Raw genomic sequence first — 23996 nt, forward strand, 5'->3', positions numbered from 1 at the left:
AAAATTAATTCAATATTGGTCACACCGAGCCTTCTAGCCGACGTTCGCGTTTTTCGTCGCGACGTTTTTTTCGAAACAAGACCCCAACGAAGAGCTCCAAACAGTTGGCTAGGAGTAGGCTCATTCGATCGCGTCCCTAAATAGAAGCCAATTGGCGCAATAAACGGCAAGCAACGGCGGGTAGTTTAGAAAAGCAGAGAAACCCGCACAAAAGAAAACCGAGTTGTGCGGAAAACCAGTTATGTATTCGCCCCAAGTTCGCGCAGTGTTTCCTTTTTGTTGAGCCACAACAACAAAACAAGCAGAAAATCCTGTCTACTTTTGCAGTTCCCCATAAGAAATTAAAAAGAAATGTCAATGAAAGTGTCGTGCAATAAAGCCAATTAATCAAATCAACAAAACAAGATTTTCCCATTGCGATTTCCTGCGAACAACGCTTGTTTTAACTAGCCAAAAAAAGTAAGTACAAGCCAAGTTATACACACACGAACTTTTAATTTGTGGATGTTTGTTGTTTTCGTGTGGGTTTTTGGCATCTTCTTTTCCTTTTTGGTTTCTCCTTTTCTTGCCGCCTTTGCAACTGTATGGGTGTGTGTGCGTATTGTACAAATAGCAGGTAAAAAAGAATCGGTTGATAAAAAGACTCAAGGGCAGGCGTGAAAAGGCTATTTTTAAACCCCTTTGTGGCCAATTTTGTTCGCCATTTTATTGGCCCATTTATAAGAATTACTTTATGTAATTGATAAAAACGCGTAAGAATATGGCATCCCAGGGAAAAATCAATAAATCAGCGCCGCTGCAGCTGTGTTTTCATCTTGCATGTGTATGTGTGGGCTGTTTTGGAGCCGCCGGGCGTAATTGGGGTAGGAATATCATCACCTCTCTTTCTAACACTCTCCGTTTTCTCTCTCCACCTCTCTTTTATCCTTACCATCTCACTCTTGCATACATATGTATGTGCAAGGGCTTACGTTATCTGTGTAAGCCGCAAACAACAAAAAGGCCGCTATAAAAAAAAAAAACGCGTACTTTAACGGCCCTCCTAATTTTTTCCCCTCATGCCGCACTGCATTTTCTCCATGTAAATAAGAAAAATCAATAAAAACCCACTTCGCATCAAGAGCTGTGAGAATACAAGTCATCTAAGGCCAAATACAAACACAAAAATAAGTTATTAACCCAATTTGCATTTGTGAGAGTATCGCCGTGAAAAAAGAGAAAATACTAGTTAATCAATCAAACCAACACAGAATTCTGCGAACCGAAAATGATATGACTCAGTCAAAATTCAAACCCCAACAACTGTCTGCGTTTAAATTTATACTTTTAGCACACTCTGCTTTCTGGACTTTGTGTATGAGCGAAAACAGAAGCGTGGGCATTCCGATTTGGCCAAAAGTCAAGTGGCTTAAGGGGGCTTATTATGCGTCACTGTTCTATTGCACTTCTTATCGTTATCTTAGCCAAAAACTATATAAACAAGGGGTGGAAGAGAATCCCCTCCAGTTTACTGGGGAACCAGAGCATTACCAATTATACCGTTATACCACTTTGAGTAAATTGAATCTTTTAATGTTTTCTTCGTAATTATTTCTAGGAAATTAGCTTGCCAATTTATGCTATTTTTAGAAGATGGTAGTAGTTTTTCTATTTTTAGTGCCTCTTCGTGGTTTCTAGCAATCAATCAATAATTATAAACATTTGTCGTATCGGAATTTCTTGGAGCGGAAGCCGGTATTATAAGCATTATACTTATTCATATCAGGGCGCCAGTAACGCAAGATTGCTTATGTTTATCTATCGAAAACACAGGAAAATTTCAATGATATCATAGTTTGAGTGATTTAGTAAACTTAACTTTATAATAACTTTCAATAGGAAAAGTTTCTAGTAGAATGAAACGTAGGACATGGTGTCCACTGTCTGTCCCAAGTTTTTGTAAATAGTAAGCACTGTACATATGACACATGAGCTCATTTTCCACCACTGACCTAGAATTTGTTACCCTCTAATTCTTTTTATCCACACAGTAATTTACAACAATTCGCGCTGGCTGCTAAGCCAACGGAAAAGCCAAAGCTTCACTTTGTAGTTCACTTATTTTAATTGTCGCATTCTTTTTGACCACACATGGTTTTGTTCTCAGTGTGTGTGCGAGTGAGATGGCAAAGGCATGACGCCATATTGCGTGTCAGAATGAGAGGGGGAAAAAGAGACAGCGAAAGGGGGGCAAACAGCTGACACTTGACTCTCCGCAGCAAATTGCAATTACAAATGTTTTTTACCGTTAGGGTGGCAACCCAACCACATGTTACCAACTTTTTACTTGCTTCTCGTTTTCCATTTCCATTAGCAAAAGAAGCAGAAAACGTTTGGAAGCAAATGCAAAACAAATTTTCAATTAGTTAATCAGTTGCAGTCTTAACAGCTGTGGGCGTGTATTGTGAGTTTGTATTTCTGTGTGTCTGTGTGGGGGCCATATAAGCGGTACTCAAAATAACCAGCCCAAATGATATGGGAAAGTGCGACCCTTTTAAATCTCTTGTTAACCCACAGTTACATATGTTCAATATGTGATATTAGAATATACATATCTAAATATATTTTATTATTTTTTATTTTCATACATTTTAACAGAGCTGATTCCATGCCGACTTGTCTATTTATTTTCCCATTTTGAACACAGTATTATTTGAAAGCTGTAAATGCTTACCCACACAAAAAGAGAGATAAGCTGCTCTTGGGCAACTAAAATATCGGTTGCAGGGAATGTTTACTGTGCCCTTACCTAAATTTTATACACATGTGTTTGCAGGCCGTGTTTGCACTGGTATTTGCCGAGTTTCCACGTTCGCCGGCCTCGTGTTGTTTGCTTTTGTTTGTTGCCTCTCGTTCGTTTGTGTGAAAGTGAGTCAATTGAGTTCGTTTGGACTGAGATATGCTTTCCTAGGCACGGGCTTCCCATTCCCCGATCCCCTACTCCTCCCCAATTCCCCCACTAGTTTTTGTCTTATCAGCAGAGTCTTCGGTCTGTTGCTTTGTGGCGTACTTTTCCATTGAACATTTAATAGTCGACCTGCAGCCGATTTAATTACTGAATTTATTACTATTCCGACGTCTGCAACGAATTTGGAATACTACAAAATAAGTGCTGAGTAATAAAATGAATTCGAAACACTTTCAGATTTATATTTTACGAAACACAAAAATAAATACGCAAGTTTCTTTGCTAAGTTATGACATTACTAATTGTACCACAATACAATAATTCCCCGCAGTTTTAGATTTTTAACACTGTTATTCATAAACTATCCAAAAAAAAGTTGTTTCGAATAATTAATTAAAAACTTAGTTTGCTGCTGGCGAGCAAACGAACGCATAATTAAAATAAACAATTTAATTTTCTTATCTGCACTCATTGCTCATTACTTTTAAATTCATCAGTGGGCAAACTTAATTAGCTGAATGGCACACATGTTGCAAATTAATTTGAAATATGCACTGGCAACCTCCGCCTTAATTGTTTACAGATTAGTTTCAGCTGGGTGGGGCTCCATTGCCCATTTGCCATGCCAACTTGGCTGGCGGGTGTGAACAATTAGCCGGCTCTCGGAGAGAATGCGTTGATCCCAGTCGTTTCGCAAAAGTGTCACGCAGGTTGGACGTAACTTCGTGGCCAGGGGGTATGGTTGAAATCATCCCATCGATGGAGGAGGCTCATCACGTTCCACTGCCCAGATGCTAATCGCTCGGGTCGAAAGCTATTTTTGGGCACGCTTTGTTTACGTTTGGCCCGAGGCATTCAAGGTGGGCGTAGCTCATTTTGGACCTAATTTATATATTTGGCACATTTCGCCAATTTTGAGCGGGAAGTGGTAAAGTGAAGGCGTTAATAAGGGCGTGGGTGGAAGGTCAACCCAGAGCCATGGGAATATTCTCAGTACATACCACTAATTGGCCTCAATTAGATGCTGTATAAGTTATGCAACATCAGTAGCTCGTCAATCAGTTCATAAATCAATCACTTTCCAGAGACTCAAAAAGCAAAATAAAAACTTGCAGCCAATTAAGCCAATCAAAATGGGAGTCTTGATGTGCCTAAACTCAATAAACGCATGCATGTTTTTGATGTTTATGGCCATAAAATATGATTTATGCGGCAATCAAACAAAACGAAATGCAATTCCCAACGAATAACCTTCGACACCTCTAATGTTGCGCAACACGAAATTCAATTTTCAATTTGCATGCAAAAAAAAATAATTTCGGAGTGTTTTTCGCGTGCAAAAATTATGCAAATTAGATAAGTCAACATGGTGGGGAAAGAGAGGAGCGGCAGTGCAGAAACACAAAAGGCAAAGAGAAACCGAAATTCCACTTAAGCCCAAAAACAATAGGGGTTTCTAGCACCCTTTAGATGCGCTTCGAAGAGCAATTCAAATACGCGAATCAGCTGACGTAGCACTTATCGATTATTTTCGACAATTACGAAATAATCCGCTTGGGGGTCAATGCAGCCGTTATGAAAACGAAGAACTGCAACAAGAATCGAAAGTTGGCAACTTGTAACCGTTTGAATTGGGTAATATGAATGCTTCATCATAACATTATTGCAGTCAATAAAATGTTTTATTTTTGCCTATTATAATCCCATTAATTTTACTACTACACACCACAACAATGTTTACCCCGTAATTTTCATCCAAAATGTCTTAATTAATTTTACATATTTTAATATTCGGATAGTTATGACTGATTGCCCTTCCAGGGGTTACAATAAATAATTTTGCCTGCCTCATTACAGTAAAGTTTTTCAGCTTTCAACATGAACGATCATCTTTTACATAAATCATAGCTAGCTTGGATTTACAAACCCTATTTAATACCTGGTAAGGGCACTCCTCTAATCAATTTCTTGGGATTAAGAACCCCTCGAAACGAACATCAAACTCTTACAGATATTGTATAAATCATCTTACAATTAATTCAACATGGCAATGTCCTTCAAACGATGTTTTGATCATCAATAAAACCTCCCTCGGATTAATCCATTTTGGCGTCACGACAAAAATGATTTTCAGCGCTCGTCGATTCGATGGCTTTTGGTCATTTACCTTTCGGCGCTGCGTGAGTCCACCCCGCTTTTCGGACCTCAAAACGCGAACAAATCAAGATAAATTGTTTTATAGCCAAAGTTCTAGTTTTGCAGATTGAAGGAGAGGGTTATTTGGCATTGGCCTGGGATATAGCAAACGTGTCGAGCGTCGCGTTTTCTGTGTCACTTTGCATATGATTCATGCGGCTTTCCTATTGCGTGCTGCCGTTGCTTTTCATTTCCCTGGGAAAATGTAACACATTTCTCAAGGAAGTACACAAAGGAACAGACATAAACCTGCTGTTTTAAATATAGATATAAAATATTATATATATTTTAACTGATATAAAACAAGTTTTGAAAAATATAGTTCGCATCACTATACGTTTCACTCTCTAATTTTCCACCCAGTTTTCTTTTTTTCTGACTTTGGTCAGACGAACAGCTCCGTTTGGCGTGACTTTCTTTCCACATCGTTTTTGGCATGGAAATTTGTCAACTCGCCGGTTTTTTTGATCTGCTTGGGTACGATTTATACGACTATGTCCATCTGTCGCCCTGAGCGATTGCTTTATTGTACAATTGTGTGGCTTACAACATAATTTGCCAAATGTGATTAGCAAATTATGGACATGGACGGCACTCGGAGCTCCAGCTCGCTTTCAATTCAACGCTTCGTTTAACTGAGGCAAATTGAAAGCTTGGCAGCCGCGGCAACAACAACGGCAACATGAACTAGCAACAATTACAGAAAATTGAAAAGTAGACATACGGTTTTGTGGCAATAAAAAAATTGGCCATCGAGTTCAATGACTTCTCTTCTTTTTGTTTTTAACTGTGGCATATTTTTGAGCCCCGGGCAATAGTTCTCCTCGATTCGGTTGGGTCTTTGTATTATTTACTGGCATTAGAACCCCGTAACCCCCGTTCTATTGTCACCGCTTTGAAAGTCGATCTCGATGTCGTCATTGCGTGGGTTTCAGCGCCTGACTTTGTGTGGCCTTTTGTGATTTGACAACGTATTTTGTTTAATTAGACTGTGTAATTATTCTTTACAGAGTGTAATTTATTTAAAAACTTTACCGTGTGTGTGGGTGACGCTGGCTAACACAAATTGTAAACAAATTGAAAGCGTAGTAAACTTTAAGTGTGCCACACTTTATGGGCCATTAAAACTTTCTAGGAGCGTTTGCGGAACAGAAAATAAAATTGAAAGTATACGTTGCCTATTAACATTTGGATACAAAGATTGTTATTTAAATATGCATCTAGCGGAAATATACATTTCCTAAATTCACTATTATTTTTTTGACAATAAATTAGCATTACCCGTTGGACAAATAAATCATTAGTGAGACCATGCTAATAACTAGATTTATTTAACTAAATGTTTGTGTTCTTTTCTCTTCCCATTGACGTCACATTAACAAAAATTAATTTAACTTCTAAAACAAGATTAAATAAAATGTTACTAGTTTTAAAGATTAAAATAACCAACATGAAAGATTGATGATGGCATGCATATAAATACATACATATATAAAAACTGGTATATGTTCCTTATAGTAAACACAAAAATAAGGTTTATGGTTTTAACTTTGTTCAAATATACTTTTTAAAAGAAAGGGTGCACAGTTTTTCCAGTTGATTGTGTCTATTAGTTAACATTATTAAGACATACCCCTGAATAATATTTGCATTTAATAAAATGGCTTGTGTTTTATGGATGACTCACCTTTCGCAATGAACTCACCCTCAGTTAAGATTTTTTTGGGCTGGAAGATGCGCTACAGATGATTCAACCGAGTTAACAACAAACAGCAAACATCTGCTGGGTTTATTATTAAGTTGTGTTTACAATTGCGACGACTTTCGTTTGTAAATTGATGAAAACTCGGAATGGAAATTATTAGCTGGCATATCAAACAGCATTTTTGCGCAATTAAAATAAGTGTAGTGGCAGTTTTTTCTGCTGTTTTGCCTTACCTTTGCGCAATAAAAGTTTATTAACATTTTGCACATTTGCCTAGCAACAACAATAATGGTAAGTGTACAACGGTAAACGACCGCAAAAGTTGGTTAATATAGCTGTTGGATTTACGTACGTAACGGTACTTGAGCATGTTTAGTGTTGAATAATGATGGCGTATAAAAAAGCTGAAAAACTATAGATTAACAAATGAGCAGCAGCTCCAGACGCCGGTTTCTTTTCTGTTTTTGTTTGTCTTCTTTTTCCCATATGCAAATCTTGACTGGGCCACGCCCACTGTCGGTTGCAATTTTCAAAAGCAAATTACGTGTCTTGGTTTTCTTGTCTACTGGCCATATTCTCTCAGCCCATAACATCATAAATTAAAGCCAAAGAAAAGTAAAATTGCAGAAACTAGTAATGAGCTGCTTATCTGGGTTTCTGCATCTCAGTAGAGTAGTTTTTCTAGACAACAACTAAAGCCGAACTTTAATCGCAAACAATGGAAAATTTACAATAAGGAAAGTTGCTGCGGGGAGTTGTGCTCTGGCCTAATCTCTTTCCCCCACTTTGCTTCTATCTCTAAGTTTTTTTTATTTTTTTTTGTGTTGAGTGAGAGCGTTGGCCTGTGCCTATCAATGTGCTAAAAGCACTCAGACTAAATGCACTCAGAAAAAAAAGAGTTCTTATTAACTCGGATTAGTTAAATAAAAAGTATAATTTTTTAAACATTTACAAGAAATTATAAACCGTTTTACTGTTCTAAATGTGTTACTTTCAATGTGTAATCTGTATTATTTCCCCCAGTGTACTTGAAAAGCAAACGGCAGCAGATACAGATTTAGATAGAGCAGAATGGTTTTTGTATAACAATAGCGATTCAGCGTTTGGATTCGCTGGCGCTGTCTAACTGCCACTGCGCTCTAATAATTATTTATAATAATTACTTTTTTGTGGCCCGCTGTTTTGGACATTAGCAGATCTTTTTCGGCGCTGACGTTGCCGTCTCTTTCGAACGGTCTCTATCGAGTTTAATTAATCTCTCGCTTCGGCGCTGCCAAAAGTGTTTTCTCTGCCGATCGAAATCGAGCGCTGACCTTGGCGATTTTGTTGGATTTTATAATGGCTATATTTTGACAGACAGTCACTTGAAAACGCATATTGCAATGACCGAGTCGTGCATTTCGATCGTAAATTATATGCACGCTGCACGCACTTTCGTCAAATATCGCACTACCCCAAATATTTATTTTTTGGCTCGCACATGCAGCAGACAGCCCAGAAAGTAAACCCCTCCTAAAAACCAAAAGCAAGGGAAATATACCGACGTCAGTGGAAGTCAGCGGAGCCATTATATTGCCAAACACACATCGCATTTGTCGTCGATCCTGACATTAAAAATTTTCGCAGCCGACAATGTCAGAAATGATGTTCGGCTGGCAGAAACGCAAACTGCAGAAAAGAAAATTCCATTTTTGCACATTCAGACACTGGTAATACCCTTGCCTAGAACATAAAATATTTAATTTGTATTAGTTTTCTCAAAAGATTGGATTAAAATATATTTGTAGTATAAACAAGAACATTATGTTTGGATATAAATGTTATGTATGTAAGTTTCAAATACCTGAAGAACTTTAAGGATACATTTTTCCTTTCTGGCTGTTTATTTAATAAAAATGTTTCAGGAAAAATTGACTTAATCTTCTGTCGTTATGGAGATGTGCCAATTTGCATCGAAATCAAATCTCATTATGGATTCACTATTCCCTGCTTATGAAAGAGAATATTTTACTCGAAAAAGTGGCACCAGCTTGCACTTCGGTGCATATTTTCGTCGATTTTCTTTTTTTTTTTTGTATTTGGGGTGGCTGTGCATGTGCATATGGCTTTGAATATAGTGCCTTTTTGCTTTGTCGCCTCGAGGTCATAAACATTTCGTACTTCTGCAAAATAAACTTTTTGTCAGACACTTTGTTCGTGAAATTTTTTTGGTCGTGCCTTTTTCTTTTTGGCCGGGCCAAAATTTGCATATCAACAGAGAGTGAGTCTTCGCTTCTTCTGCATGATTTAGGAACAGTGCCGGACATATGCTTAGACACACAAAGGTAAACCATCTATTTGAACTCTTTATTTTCGAGCCACGCAACTTGCGTAACGCACTTTTTGTGACCATTTAAAATGTTAATGACCAATTGCCGGCAAAATGGAGAGCACGTTCCAAAAACGCTGCTGTTGGCCAAGTTGCGTGGAAATGCCATAAAATTGTGATTTATGCTTACAACAAAGCGATGGAATGCTTTGTTCTTCTGCCCCCCCCTCTCAGCGAAACAATTGCTGCCAGATATTGTGGCTGCTTTTTCTGGTTTCCTGATATTTTGTGTAATCAACGTGCATTGAACTTTCGCACATCATCGCCTTTTGTTTTGTTTATATCTCGTCAGGCCTATGAATTGAGGCAGGTCGTTCTTTTACGGCCAAATTAGCCTTTCATATCAGGTAAAAATAAACGACAAAAAAAACTGTAAGATAACAAATTTATTTTATTTTAACTTCACTAAAATTCAGCAGGATATAATTTAAATTTACATAAACGTTATTGCGTCCTGTTAATAATAGGCACAAAATAGCTAACATCTCTAAAAATCTACATTTGTATATGTCTATATAATCTCCTTAGCGTATGGAAATTTCTTATCTTAACAAAATGCTTATTTAACTGGAATCTATGGACTGGCAGATCATCGGCTTTTTGTTTATTATTTGGTTTAGATCAGCCAATGTTTTATTTTCCGAAAACATAAAAAACAAATTTGCATTATTGTTCACACGCCGGCTCCAACATACTCACGAAAAAACACTCTCACTCACTTATATCAGCCCCAACTGTCTTCTCTTTATCTCTCCCACACACAAGTTACACTCTGCATTTCCCTCTATTTTAGTTGGTAAATTTCACCCTAAAAAGAATGCCTTAATTTTGGAAATAAAATAATAGAATAAAATAAAATGTAAAAAGAAAATGTTCATTTTGTTTTCAAAACTGAAATTAGTTTTGTTAACTTGGACTTCTTGGACTTCATTTGTTCGAGTGGAGAGAGCCCCATTTTCGCTCTCTCTCTCCCTCTCTTTCCGGCTCGTGTGCTTTTGGGGCTGCTGTTAGTCCACTCAGAGTGGATTTGGCTCAGTGTGTTTTGAGCAGTGTTCGCGAGCGCTACACAGAAAATATTGCTTAAATGCTTAAATATTTTGACGCGTCGTCGCTGCGCGCGTTGCCATAAAACAAAACAGACCGTAAATAAAGGTTTTCGAACACCATTGCCGCTCTCTCCCATTCCGTTGTATCTCTTTTCAACGAATTTCGAGACACGGCGGCAAGCAAATTTGATTAGCAGCTATCAAAATTGTATTGTTTAAGGTTCGACGTGTCGACATTTAATCAGCAATTCATTTCGGTGTTTCCAATAATTGGCCAAAATCTCAAGGCCCCAAACGAAAACTTCCGTTTGTCACCCTACATGGTTAATGATCATCATAAAATAATGATCACAAAAATTCAAATAGTGCTAATAAATGTGTAACAAACGTGTATGCAAATATATTCTGTAAGTTTCCTCGGCGTGGGCACAGCGTATAAAAATACTATACTCAAATCGTGTGAACACATTCCAATCGAATCGGATCTATAAAGTGTAATATAATCTGAGCAATAAAATAATGTTAATATCGAAATGAATACAAGTAAGCTAGCAGTTTGCAGTCAATTAAAAAGGCAAAACGGTTCTAAGAGTGAAAACCTTTTAAAACGAAGAAATCTTTATTATATATATAAGGCTTTAAAACTTATATTATCTTAAAACATTTAAGAAAGTTTCATATAATTTATTTTTGACCAGTGCACCATACCAGTCACAGCAAACAGCTGTGCTTGGTGTTTTCACAGTTGGCTTGGCTTTAGGTAAGGTTTTAGCCTCAGCTTTAGCTTTGGCCCGACTTGGTTTCGTTTTGTGTTTGGATCTGTTGACTGGTCTCGATTTTTCGGTTTGGCTTGGTTTCGTCTCATTTGATTTCAAGGGCCTCACATTTTGACGCCTGATTGAGTTACAACCGGCGCCCCACCGCTCGTAAATCAATTTTTAGAGCCCCGTTTGCTGTGCTGTAAGTTAATGCCAATTACAGGGAGACATGACTAAGTTTAACTAGAAAGAGAGGTTTCTTATCGTTCAGTTCAGAGTAACTTCATTTCAGATATATTCATGATATATCTTCAATCAATATAAACTTCTGTAATCAGAAAGTCTGATTGAGAGGGGTTTTATATAGTCATTAAGTACTGTACCATTGAGTATTCTATTCGTTTCACCAATGATTTTACAACGTCGGCCTCTTTGCACTCTGCGCGATCTTTAATTATAAATTGGGCTCCCACAATTAGCGTATGGAAATCATTTGCATGTCGTCGGGGGATTCATCGCGTCTCATTTCACTTCCTTGAAACAAATGTCAGGTTCAAGTCAATGCCAGGCCGAGTCTGCTAATTAACGCTGCACTGGCGAGGCGCCACTGAAAAGTACACTGAAATTGCACTTTATTTGTATTTTAACGACTGTGTTCGTTCGGCTCAAGACATCAAAACATCAAAAATCAAGAAAATCGGCGGAGCCTCATTTCAACGTTGATGCTAATTTAAATTTTGATTTATTATCACGTTCGCTTGCAGTCTTGTGGCGAAGTCAGGGTCATTTCGGCTTTGTAACTCCCCCTTTTTGTACTAAACCTCACACTCTTCGAAAACTTTGCTTTGTAATGAGTTTGCTTTTCTGGGCATGCTTTGGCCCCCGATAGATATCAGTAGTAATGGCGTACAGTGTCCTTCAAACAGACCAAACAGTGGGTGGTGCACTAAAAAAAAACAACTTACCCTTAAACATTAAAAATATCCATTTTAAGGGCTAAAAGATAAGGAGCTTTATGAATATTGCAAGTTAATGCAGTAGTTCATAAAAATTTGTGTAACAAGTCTTCGATAACTTTAAATCTAGCAATAAATTTTATTTCTTCGTATATTGTGAACAGAGGAGCTTGGCTTTTAAATCACTGCCATTACTGACCTCGCAACCGCTTTTCAGAGCTCTCGCCTTTTGGCCCGGCTAAGTGCAGTAAGTCGTTGGCTGAGTGCTGAGTGAAGACCCACATGTAGTGGTGGTTTGCAGTGGTTGCCAACGCGCCACCACAGCACCCACAAACCACCCATAAAACATTTGTGGCCGGCCACTGGTCAGCCAACGCCTCAATTCGGTTTGTTGGTTTCTGGGCCGCAGACGAAAGTGAATTCTATTTAGTTTTCCCTTCTAGTTTCCCCACTCGCACACGCAAGCTTTATTGTGTGTTTCTATTTTATTTAGCGCTCATCAAATGCTACTCATCCACTAGGTTGAAAAACCAGCAAACGATTGTCCATGCATGGCGCACATAATTGCCCCAAACGGAAAATCGACAACACATTGTTTTGGCGGCTAGAGATGTTAGCGTGACGAGTGGTAATCCTTTCGAGGTAAACACCTTGGGGTTTATGGCACTTTCAAGCAAGGTCTTTAAACAGTTATTGAGTGTGGCGGGCAATGGTCCTTTTATTAACTGAAGGTGAATCCCTTGATAGTAAACACCTTTTTACACCTTGGAAACATCCAAACAAAATGACAGATTTCTAAACCTTTGAAAAAATTCCCATAAATTAGGAATTCTAATTCTTGATTGTGGTGAGGCACGATTATTGAAAACCTGTTCAAGTCAAATTTTTCTAACTTTTTGATTGGCAAAAAAATGATGGATATTAAACCTTTTCAACAATATTTCGTTACAAAATTAATGGTCAAACCTAATCTTAGACCGTATTTAGTTACCGATTAATGTTCACTGCTTTCTCGAATGTTTTATTGATTTTTGATTGCGATATTATGCCAGCCCGATTGAAATTCAAATCAGTGGCTCCCATCTCTAGACACTTGCCTGCAGGCTCATCATCTGGCCGAACAATTTGTTCAGCAATTTGTGAGTGCTCGGATACTCGATGTCATTATTGGCTTGTACGGCGGATAGCTCCATCGATTTGCAAATCATCGCGCGATCGTCGAACCTCTCTGTCTCACTGTACCGCCCCACTTGAGGCCCGCCCAACAAAACCACTCTTGCCTCCTATTAATACAGGCCATATGATTATTATTTTATTCTTTTTCCATTTTATTTTGTTTTTATTTTTCTTTTTAAACGTTTGCTGGCAACAATGTATTCGCCTTTATAAACTTATCGTTTGTCACTTGGCTCTATCTAGCGTTGGTATCTCTCCCATCGGATCCACTCGAGTGGTGCGGCAACTGGTTTCGGGTGGTTGGATGCCGGTGGTTGGGATCAGAGCCATTGACATTCACAGCACACTCCTCGATGCTGTCTGTGTCGCTTTGTTTCTAATAAATAAGCTAAAATCAAAACAAACAAAAAAGAATATTTTAATGGGGACACAATAAAAGGGAAAAATAATAAAACCTAGACTTTTGAGGTCTCTGGTCTATAGAAATTTATTTGAAAAGAGTAAACTAATTTATAAATTAATTTTTGACATGCTTAGTAGATATCAAAAATAGTTGTGTGGTCAAATAACCAGTCATTAGTTATTCTTTTAGTTACTCAACTATCTTAACTTCTCCTACCTTCGCTTAAATAAAGTTTCCCCACATGTTCTTAGCCACGGGTGCCAATTATGTCGTATTTCTCTGACAGTCTTCTCGTGTTTTGACTTTAAACTTCAGAGTTGCTGCCCACACGTCCTTATGCATCGCATTGTTTTGGCTTTCGTTGGATTATTTCCAATTTCCTACAATTCCCTCTCATACAACCTATAAATTTACAACGCCAATATGAGCGTTGGCTTTGGATCGTCATCAAACGTCGTCATCGTCAACTTGTACGCCCATATTTGGCAACAGATTCAAATCAGCCAGCGACCGTCTCTTGATCATTTTATTCACTTTATCGACAGTTTATATCTTGTTTGGACTTGGTTCGTCTGTCTAGTGGCTGGTGGCGTTGTTCTAGGCCTTGGACACCAGGGGATTACTCATGCCCGACCTTTGTTTGGTATCGGCCTGCGATAAATAGGTTTTATATGAAAATCGTATATAGCAATGTCAGTATTCTACGGTGTTAAGTAATGCCAGGTTCATTGAGCACGAAGTGGGCGGTTCTCAATACCTAACAATGGGCTGCCATAATTATATAGAAATACCTTTGGTATCGCATCTTCATTTACACATTCCATAAACAATATTTTTTATTTTTAGTATTTCCAAGAAAATAAAATAAAATCATAAATCGTTGATAATATTGTTTACAAACTTGATATCATTTTCAATACTTAGCGATAGATATTATTCCTAAAAATATTTCCCCATAAAATTTATGGGTATTTATTTTTAAATTTATCATATAGAAGATAACTGGTCGATTTCCGCAATAAAAGCCATACCATTATCTATTGAATTACACAAATTTCGTGTAGAATATTTATTAAACCAACATTGGCCATGTATGGAATTTTATGCATGGATTGGTATCTGTAATTCAGCCACTTAAATGCTGGAAAAAATGAAGTCATACCTGAGCACAGAACGTGCAATTATCGAGTTACAAGTGAGTTTGTTTTTATTTTTCCGTTTTCCTTTAGCTGATTATGGAGCTTGTTTCTGTTTGCTTTATGCATATAGCGAATTGAGCAATAAATTACATAATTGCTGAACGTTTATCTGCTGGATAGTGCAACTGTTGAACGCGGAGACACCAATCCCGATATCTGAGATCTGCGGCCTTTGTTTTCAGTTCGGGTCGCCAACTGCCAGGCGGTTGAATGAACTGAACCCACAGCTAATGTCTTTGTTTGAGTCGCACTTCATCGGGTTGCGGCTTAGAAAATCTTAAAGATACAATCGTGCAACGAAACGCTATCGATATTTCTTTGCTGATTGATTTAGTTTACTTACGGAAAGCAAAGTACTTTTATTTTTGCCTTTCAGACAGACGGACTTGCACACGATTTGCATGATTAACCACTTGATACAGTATGCAGTTTATTAATTTTCATGTTCAACGATTTGTTGTGCTGCTGGATTGGACGTATAGGTAGTGTCTTTGTATGCAAATCCTAAAGCAAGATTCAAAGATAATATATACAATTTGTTCGTGCCAAAGAGATTTTCCTTGTTTACAATAATATTACATTTTTCTCTCTGTTATTTGAAAGTGTCATAAGACGCTTATTTAATTATTTGCTCATTAAATCTTAACTAAGAAACAAGATTTATCTTCTTAAAAGTGAATCGCAATTTAAAATAATTTCCCATGCCTCGAGTATGTAAACCTTTACCAAGGTGTCAAATGCAACGTGTTTTATTTTTAACAAATAAACTTTACCTTTTCATCAACTCTCAGTGAACTGTACAAATATTGGCTGTGCAAACATCTTTTAATATACTTATTGTTTACGCGTAAGTTCGCCAAACTGTGCAAACAACGAAAGCCTTCTGGGGTTTGGATTTCAGTCGACAAACGCATTCCGCTGCCCTCAACATATTTTCATTATTTTCCTGTATTGAATTTCAAACGCAGCGCCATCGCTTTTGTATGCACTTGCTTCCGAGATAACAAATTGGAATGAAAACTGAAATTCTATATGTTTGTGTTGAGTGAAAAAGGAAGCAACAAAGGCGAGGGTCAAGCCTTTGTTGTTGAAGCCTGCGGTTTGTGGGTGGCTTTGATGGGTGTTTGGCAGATCGGGAGGTGCTATACATACTATATATGCAATGGGGTAATGCTGGGAGCTTCCGACTGGCACAACTGCTATCGCTAATGATTCCGGTGGGTGCGACGCTTTGACGTCACCCGGGTGTGCATTTGTTAACCCACAGATGTTGTTTAATCAGCCGAAGCCACAGACAAGTGAGTTTTGCTTGGAACTGGCTGGAAATTCTCTAGATACTTAGCATATTTGAAAAGATAAGTGGAGAAATTGGCTGTACATTTTATCACTGGCGGCAATCAAGTAAAGAGCCGAAACGTTTATTTAAATTATCTTGAAGATAAGAGAATGTAAAAATAATATAATATATAATAAAATGTGTTTGTAAAATTGTCAGCATTGCAAATGTATATCAATTCTAAAATATCTTTGTTTTTTTTTTTTTTTGTATTCCATTCATACAAAAAAAATAGTGTTTTTTTTTTCTTATTGGTTATAAAACTTGTTTGGCATTACAATAAATAACTTTTGTTTAATTAGGTTATTTTTTTTTTGAAGGTACATTCATATAGGTACACATATCTTGGCAATCTGTTCTTGTCATTGGAACGATTTTGCCTTAATCAGACATTTATCATTGAGTTACTCATTTCCTGTTCGGATGCGTCAACGCGTTGCTTAATGAGACCTAAGTTTTAAATAATTGCCAACACGAAATTATGAAAAGTTAAATGCATTTAAATTGCTTGCAATAAAACTTAGCAAATGCAATAACTTTTGTGTGCCGTGTATTTGTTGATATGGCTGTATTTGTGTCTGTGGTTCCGTGTGAAGTAATTCGTTTTTTTTTTCTCTCTTATTTTTTGCAGTTTAATTGTGCAACAACAACAACAATAGCAGTAGCAGCGGAGTCTCAACAATTGGCACAATTGGCGATAAATCAGCAGCAGAAGAAGAAGACAGAGAAGTAGTGTGAACTTTAGCAGACGCAGCGGAAAAAAACACAAACAAACGAAATAATAGCGGTGCATGCTAAAAAAAAGGGAAAACGAATAAATCTACGAGCAACGAACTGCAAGCGAGAGCAAGATAGCTGACTCATTAGCATTTCGAACGCGGGGGAGTTGGAGTAAAAGTGCACTCTTCAACAAAAGAGAGAAGTAGCGATAAGCGGCTCCAACTCAAGAGAGAAATTTTTACTGGGAGAGGGGAGCATCAATAAAAACCAACAAAACAGGGAAATTTAGAGGACTTAAAGAGCGTGACTTAAGAAAAAGGACCAGACGAAATATCTCGTATTGATTTCCCCTTTTTGCTATTTTAGTTGGCAACCGTTGACAGTTGGCATCAACACAGCGGGAGGCGCGGGGGCGGGCCATCAGCATGTGGCCCTAGACAAAAGCAACAACCATAAAAAAAAGCAAACGACAACAAAAAGTGCAAAAGTAGTCAGGGAATCGAGGGAGTGGGAGAACCACTTGGCATTCGGGCAGCGAAGCATAACCATTCGGTTCGGTTTCGACCGGAAAAGCGTCGATGAGTTGAGTGCCCCTCCACTTTGACTCCACTTCCAAGCCACTCCACCCTCTTCTCACCTGGAACCCTGAACCTCCGCAAAACTCCGTCCCCCGAAATGGATGCATCGCCCCTTTCGCCGGAACAGGCTCCCACCATCTTGGCCACCGGAAGGTCATTGGACCAGCAGGTGGACGCCAGTTCGCCGAACCACTCGAACTACTCGAATCTCACGAACAGCAGCAGCAGCGGCAGTAGTGCAAGCAGTCCCTCCGCCTGCTCCTCCACGTCTTCCTCCTCCTCCGCTCCGCAGTACAGTGCAGATATCCGAGCGGCTGCACTGCATCCCCAACAACAACAACAACAGCAGCAGCAGCAGCTGCAGCATAGAGGATCTGCCTCTGGATCAGGTTCAGGCTCAGGATCGGCCAAAACCTGTGAGCTGGACTTGGGAGAGGAGCGAGATACCTTTTCTCCGATCTCCAGTCCGGATTGCAACGGAGCCACCGCCGCCGTTGTGAACGTCCTGCCCTCTTCAAGTGGCTCTGTGGACAACAAAACCTACGAAGGAGGCACCAAGGTGAAGCCACCCTCGAAGGAGGAAAAACAACGGCAGAACGAGGAAATCGTGTGCATGGAAACGTCGACGGTGTCCACGGAAACTGGTTCCTGGGAGTCCATGTATCCGGCAGCGAATGCTGCTCCACCTGAGCAGGCCGAGGAAACCGAAACATCTTCGATTTTCAAGGGCATCAGTGCCAGTGCTTTGTTGCGGGATCTGGAGAAGCGGGATCAACCGTTGTCCACCTCGGGAACCAGTGCCTGCTTCATAGACGCATCCTCGTTAAGGGACGAGGATGAGGTGCTGTCCTTTCCTAGCCTAGATGGCCACGCCCAGGAGGAGGAGGTCGGACAGGAAGTGACCGCCGAGGGAGACGCAGAGCCCTCGCCCACAGAGCAACTGGAGCAGTTTCACAAGTCATTTGCCAGGTGCAAAGGCGTCAAACAGAGGCAGAGGGATCCGGAACCGGAGGATCCAGTGGAGCCAGTGGACGAGCCGGTTGAGGAGCGACCTGCTCCCATGTCGGTGCCGTACAGCTTCCAGCACAATGCCCAGCACTTCAGTGTGCACCCCTTGGGCAGCAGTCCCAAGTTCACCCACCATCAGCACCAGCACAACCAGAATTCGAGTCAGCATCATCCCGATCTCAGCTACACGACGGACTACTCCTCCAGCAGTCCGGCACCGAGTTTGGTGTGGTCGGAGCAGGGCAGGAACCACCAGGGTGCCTCCGCCTCCACGCCGCACAACTCCATGGTGCACATCGAACCCGCGTCGGCCGGCAGTAATAACTCCTCGATTCACAGGGACTACACGCTATCTTCCTCACTGTCGCACCACCGGGATTCGGGTGCCTATTGCAGTGATGCCACGGATTCGCCGCTGCCATTGCCCCGCACGCCCAAGCGGAGTTCCAAGTTCGATGAGGCCAATCCCATTGTTTCCGGAGGAGCGTCCATCGAGGACTTCCGGGAGAAGCAGTGCGAGAGTCCCAGCATCAAGAGACGCACAGACACCTGTCCGATTGTCTCGGGCGGATTCGTTTCATTGGACTTTGCACCCACTCGCCCGCTGGCGGATGAGGACGACGACGAGGATCTGGCCGAAGACGCTGAGATAGCTGGGGTGGAAATGCGCGTGAAGACGGGAGTGCCGAGGAAACCCGTGCCCGGCATTGCCTCCTGGGTGGTGGACATGAGTGACTGCCGGCCGGAGAGGAGGCGGAGCACCAGCAGCACAACATCCAGTTTTCGCGAGAGGTCAGATTCGAACAGCTCGCACAAGAGCGGCTGTGGTTTCTATGTTTCATTGGACGACATGGACCGCAAGCCCCAGGAGCAGACACAAAAACCCACAGCAGTTGCTCCTCCATCGCAGCTGAGCAAATCCTACACGGCACCGAAGTCAGCGGGATTCTTTGTGGATCTCTCGCAGAGCGGTAAAGATGAAGAGCTGGGCCCAAAGGACCAGGATCAGCCTGAAGTAAAGGAGGAGTCCAAGCCGGAGCCCAAGAATATCTTCAGTATGTTCATAGATTTTGGGGAGCAGAAGACACCGCGTTCGAATGGCAGAAAAGAACCATTGAGCTTGGCTCAGAGATTGTCCAGCTCATTGAGTTCCTCGGCTTCGAGGCGAGGCGACAGCGAGGTGATGAAATCCAGTGCCAGTTCCACGGAGACTCTGATGGCTAAGAGTTCCAATCAGAAGGATATGTCAGCAGGAACTGGCGAGAGCAAGTCCCTGGACTACAGATGCAACCTGGAGCCTCCCCTTACGGTGGCTGCACTGCGTCGGCTTTCGCAGCAGCATCGCCAGCAGAGCGATCCCGCCAAGCGGCACAGCTGGGGCAGCAACAATGGCCAGCCGGAGCAGGCATCCGGCTCGGGAACGGGAGTGGGCAACGATTGCAAGCGTTCCATCAGCCTGACTGCCAATGGAGCCACGGATTCGGGAGCGGGTCTGATGAGCATCATTGACAAGCTGCCCATTATATCGAAGGCCTCGTCTCTGTCGATCGATAGCTCTGTCTCGCCCTACGACGAGTTGAGTGGTTCCAATCCTGGCCTGAGCAGCTGCTCGGAGGAGGAGCAGGGTCAGGCACAGGGAAGGATCAAGAAGAGGCGAAGGGATGCTCAGTTGAACGAGACCTATGACAAGTCCAGCTTGGCTTCGGTCACAGAGGGCATTCTTTCCAAGGACATGTCGCCAGCTTCCAACACCGACACCGATGATCTCACCTTCCAGCAGGACGAACAGCTGGCCAAGGAACAGGCGGCGGATCTGGTTTCAATGCCGCTCCAGCTGACGAGCAGCTCGAATCGCACCAGCAGCGTAATGGAAACCATCATCGAGGCTAAGGAGACGGCCTCGCCGAAGAAACAGGTCACCCTGAACAATGGCCATACCATGGAGTCCCTGCACGCCACCATTGAAAAGCAAAAGCAACTGCTGGAAACGGTCAATGAGCATGGAGAACAGACGGCGCAGCAACCCTCCCAGATCCCCTCCAGCTTCGTGAAGCTCTCCGACATGGATAAACCCGTGAAGCACGACCTGCAGTCGCCGGATTCGATGAGCAAGAGCGTGGGCAACAACCACAGGAGCTCGCAGTTGGGCCAGCGACTCTACAGGGATGAGAACCGTGCGCGTCCGCATTCCTGGGCCATGACACGATCCACGGGCAACACGCTGCAGAACTTCACCAATTCGGTGGACAACATCAGGAGTCTTTCCCGCCTGTTCCCCAACTTCTCCAAGGAGTTCTCCAACTCACTGCCCAACGGCATGACTCTGGAGCAGGTTCAGAGCCAGCAGGTGGACTACATCCAAACGGATCTCAGTGCGGACTCGAGCCTGGCCTCAAGTTTCAGCAGATCGGGCATGGATGAGTCCTCGTTGAGCTGCAGGCAGCCCAGACGCTTGGGGGAGGATTTGCTCAAGATGTTCCTGCAGGAAATCGCCACGGACATGTTGGTGGAGGTGCATGGTCGCCGCATCCGGGCCCACAAGTGCATCCTGCGCTCCCGTTGTCAGTACTTTGCAGCCATGCTGGCCGGCCATGGATCGCAGAGCGTGGTCTCCTTGCAGGGCTACTCCTATGCAGCGGTGCACTTTGCCCTGTGCCACATCTATTCGGGGGCCTCGCATCCGCCGGATGGCATTAGCCTGATGGAGCTGGCTGCTCTGGCCGATCTGCTGGGACTGGAGGGCCTCAAGGAGGTCACTTCGCATGCCCTGAAGACGAACTACTGCCACAACTTCCACAAGCCCTGCTCCGGTTGCACCGATGGCATCCTGCAGGTGTTGCCCGTGGCTCTGAATCATGCTCTGGATGATCTCTACAGGAAGTGCTTGCGTTGGACGTGTCGCCACTATCTGAAAGTTTGGCCAACCAGGCAGTTTGCCCAGCTCCCGCCGGACATACTCGGTCGATGCCGCCAGCAGATTGTTGCCTATTTGGTGAGTAGTATAATAAATAAATAAATAAATTAATTAATAAACTTGCTCATGGTTTTCTTTTCCCGAAACAAAGACCTCGGAGACGGTCCTGGACACAGTGCTGGATTGCGACCACCTGCTGGCCCAACTTTCGGCCTACCGATGGGGTCATGTCTGCGAGCAGCTGGTGCGCGAGATCTTGGAAGCGGCCTACGCCTATGTGGGCGACCACTTTGCCAGCTTGATTGCCAGCGATTCCTTCCTCTCGCTGGGCCACGACCGCAGCCGGCACATTCCTCGCCTGGAGACCCTGCTCCTACACACGGCGGCTGAATTGACGCCAGAGCAGGCTTGTCGCAGCTATCAGCGGGTTACCCGCTTGAACACCGTTCTGCAGGCAAAGGTCATCCACATGCCAGCCAGTTTGGGCCAATCCGAACTAGCAAGAGAACTGCAGGGTCTGCAGGAGGAACAGCTGGACTGGCAGCCGGAGTACATCCGACTGGTGGGAGCCCTTGTGTACGCAGTTGAGCAGTGCCTCATCCGGCAGTGCTCACGTGCCATGCGCGTCACCGCCTGGCAGCGCATGGATCTGGAGCTGCGAAAGAAGATCCAAACGCTGGCTCGTCTCACCGAACCGCTGGACATGAAGCGGCAGAATGGCAAGCCGGTGGGCAAGGCCTTCTCTTTTGGCGGCAGCACACGCAGCCAGGACCTCGTGCAGATCAAGCTGGCCATTCAGGCGCAGACAAAGCGCGCTCATGCCCAGGAGACACTGCTGTACAAGGCCACGCAGACGCAGGAGGCGACTGGTGGAGCGGGTCACGTGCAAACTGCCGACAGAGGAGTGCAGGCGAATCATGAGTCGCGGGAGGGCAGTAAGTTGTTTGTATTTACTATTTTTAATCAAGGCTTTAACAATGTTTTATATTTTCCAGACAAACTACTGAAGTCCAATTCCCGTGCATATGTTCCTCATCGCGCCAGTTCCCAGGTAGCTTCGGAGCGCAACAGCCTGAATCTTCATCGACGCACTCAATCGGAGGCTCCACCAGTGACCCACAAGAAACCAGCTCCCGTGGCGGCTCCCGCAGTGGAAGCTAAGACTGCTCATGGAAAACCTACGGCGGTAACAGCCAAACTGGGCGAAGTTCGACCCCGTTATCTGGAGCCACGCAAGCCAAGAGCTGCCGCTCCAACAGCTACAAACGGTCATGGTTCTGGACCCGTGCGCAGTGCCACCAGCTCGAGCATTCCAGCCAACGGAGGCAGAAAGGCACCGGCCAAGAACTTGCACATTTCTTCCAGCGACAGTTCGCGGAACTCGAGTCCGGCGGCGCGCAGAGTGCAAAATGGCACGCGTCTAGGCAATAAGTCCAGCAATCTCTCTATGGACAGCTTGTCGTCGCCGGCGCGTCGAGCTAAGAGCACCTCCAGGGGTCCACAGGACAGATACTCCTCCGACCAGAACTCGCTGGCGGAGAGCATGAAGAGTTCTGTGATTACCAACAAAACGATCTCACACGAGTCGCTCTCTGGCAGCTCGAAACTGGCCCGGATCCAGCAACTAAATGGCCACGGAAAAGGTCCTGCGACGGGAAAAATCAAGGCCACACAACGTGGTACCACGGTGGGCAACAAATCAACGCGTCAGTTGAAGCAGCAGCACAATGCAATGACTTCCAACGGTTCAAGCCCTAGTTCTGTGCACACGACCAAGTCGGCAGCCAGTAGGTTGTCCTCCGTTAGCAGCACACTTTCCACGCGGGAGCTGTTCAAGCAGCGCTCCATTTCAGTGCCCGCCGGCGGGGCAGATGGAGCGCCAAACAAGGGACGACACAGCTTCCTTTCGGCCAAGTCGCGCGAAATTCTGGCCAAGCGGGCGGAGAAGAACAAGCTGCAGCAGCAGCAACAGCAACAGAAGCAAACCGAAGCGCCGGTCGAGGAGCGTGGATCAGTTCAATTGCGCTCTTCCGCCGGCCCCCTGCGCTCATCCTCACATTCCGCGGTATCAAGCATGCTGCAGCAGCACAATCTGCGCAACAGCCTGCCCTCCAGCATTCCCACCAGACGCCCCAATACGCTGCACCTGAAGAAAACCACGGCAGCGAGTAATGGCGTGGGTGGCCCAACTAAGATAGCCACCAATGGGCTGGCGAATGGAACCTACAAGTCGGCCCAGGCGGTAAAACAGAAGCTAGACCTCCTCATCGATGCCCAGATGGAGAGTGGGGCGCCCAAGGAGCGGGTTGAGTCAAAGTTGGAGCGCTCCAGCACCTTCTGCAAGGACAGCGCCGATCTGGACATCAGCGAACTGCAGATTGTGGAATAATCAAAAAGTGAAAGAGGAGCAACAGCATCAACATGGGGTAAGTTGTATTGACTATCCAGGTTATCCACTAAACAATAGTAATCACAATAAATCTCCTATTTATCCAGGTCGTATCAAATATGACGCCCAAAATGGATACGAACCCGAATCCAATACCGTACACGTCCCATAAGGCAACACTAGTCAATAATCTAGCATGCAGCTGCCGTTGCAGTTGGCGCATGAAACCATTAAACAATAACGATAATAAGATGATGTTACTACCAACAGACAACCGCGATAATTAAATGCGTTATA

General features: G+C 43.0%; 1 protein-coding gene across 2 annotated transcripts; it reads left to right on the forward strand.

Annotated features, from left to right (window-relative positions):
- Nucleotides 1–30: 30 nt before the first annotated feature.
- LOC108100258 lies at nt 31–23923 on the forward strand. 2 transcript variants are annotated; one of them, XM_017204034.1, is made up of 5 exons: nt 31–459; nt 16722–21388; nt 21462–22245; nt 22306–23736; nt 23807–23923. In XM_017204034.1, exons 2-4 carry the CDS (start codon nt 17486–17488, stop codon nt 23697–23699), a joined length of 6081 nt encoding a protein of 2026 aa, XP_017059523.1. In that variant the 5' UTR covers nt 31–459; nt 16722–17485; the 3' UTR covers nt 23700–23736; nt 23807–23923. The 2 variants fall into 2 exon arrangements, with proteins under 2 accessions (XP_017059523.1, XP_017059524.1); XM_017204035.1 differs by lacking the exon at nt 31–459 and adding an exon at nt 10264–10669.
- The last annotated feature ends 73 nt before the right edge of the window (nt 23924–23996 follow it).

The sequence above is a fragment of the Drosophila ficusphila genome, unplaced genomic scaffold, assembly GCF_018152265.1.
Source record: "Drosophila ficusphila isolate 14025-0441.05 unplaced genomic scaffold, ASM1815226v1 contig_286, whole genome shotgun sequence".
Lineage (NCBI taxonomy): Eukaryota > Metazoa > Arthropoda > Insecta > Diptera > Drosophilidae > Drosophila > Drosophila ficusphila.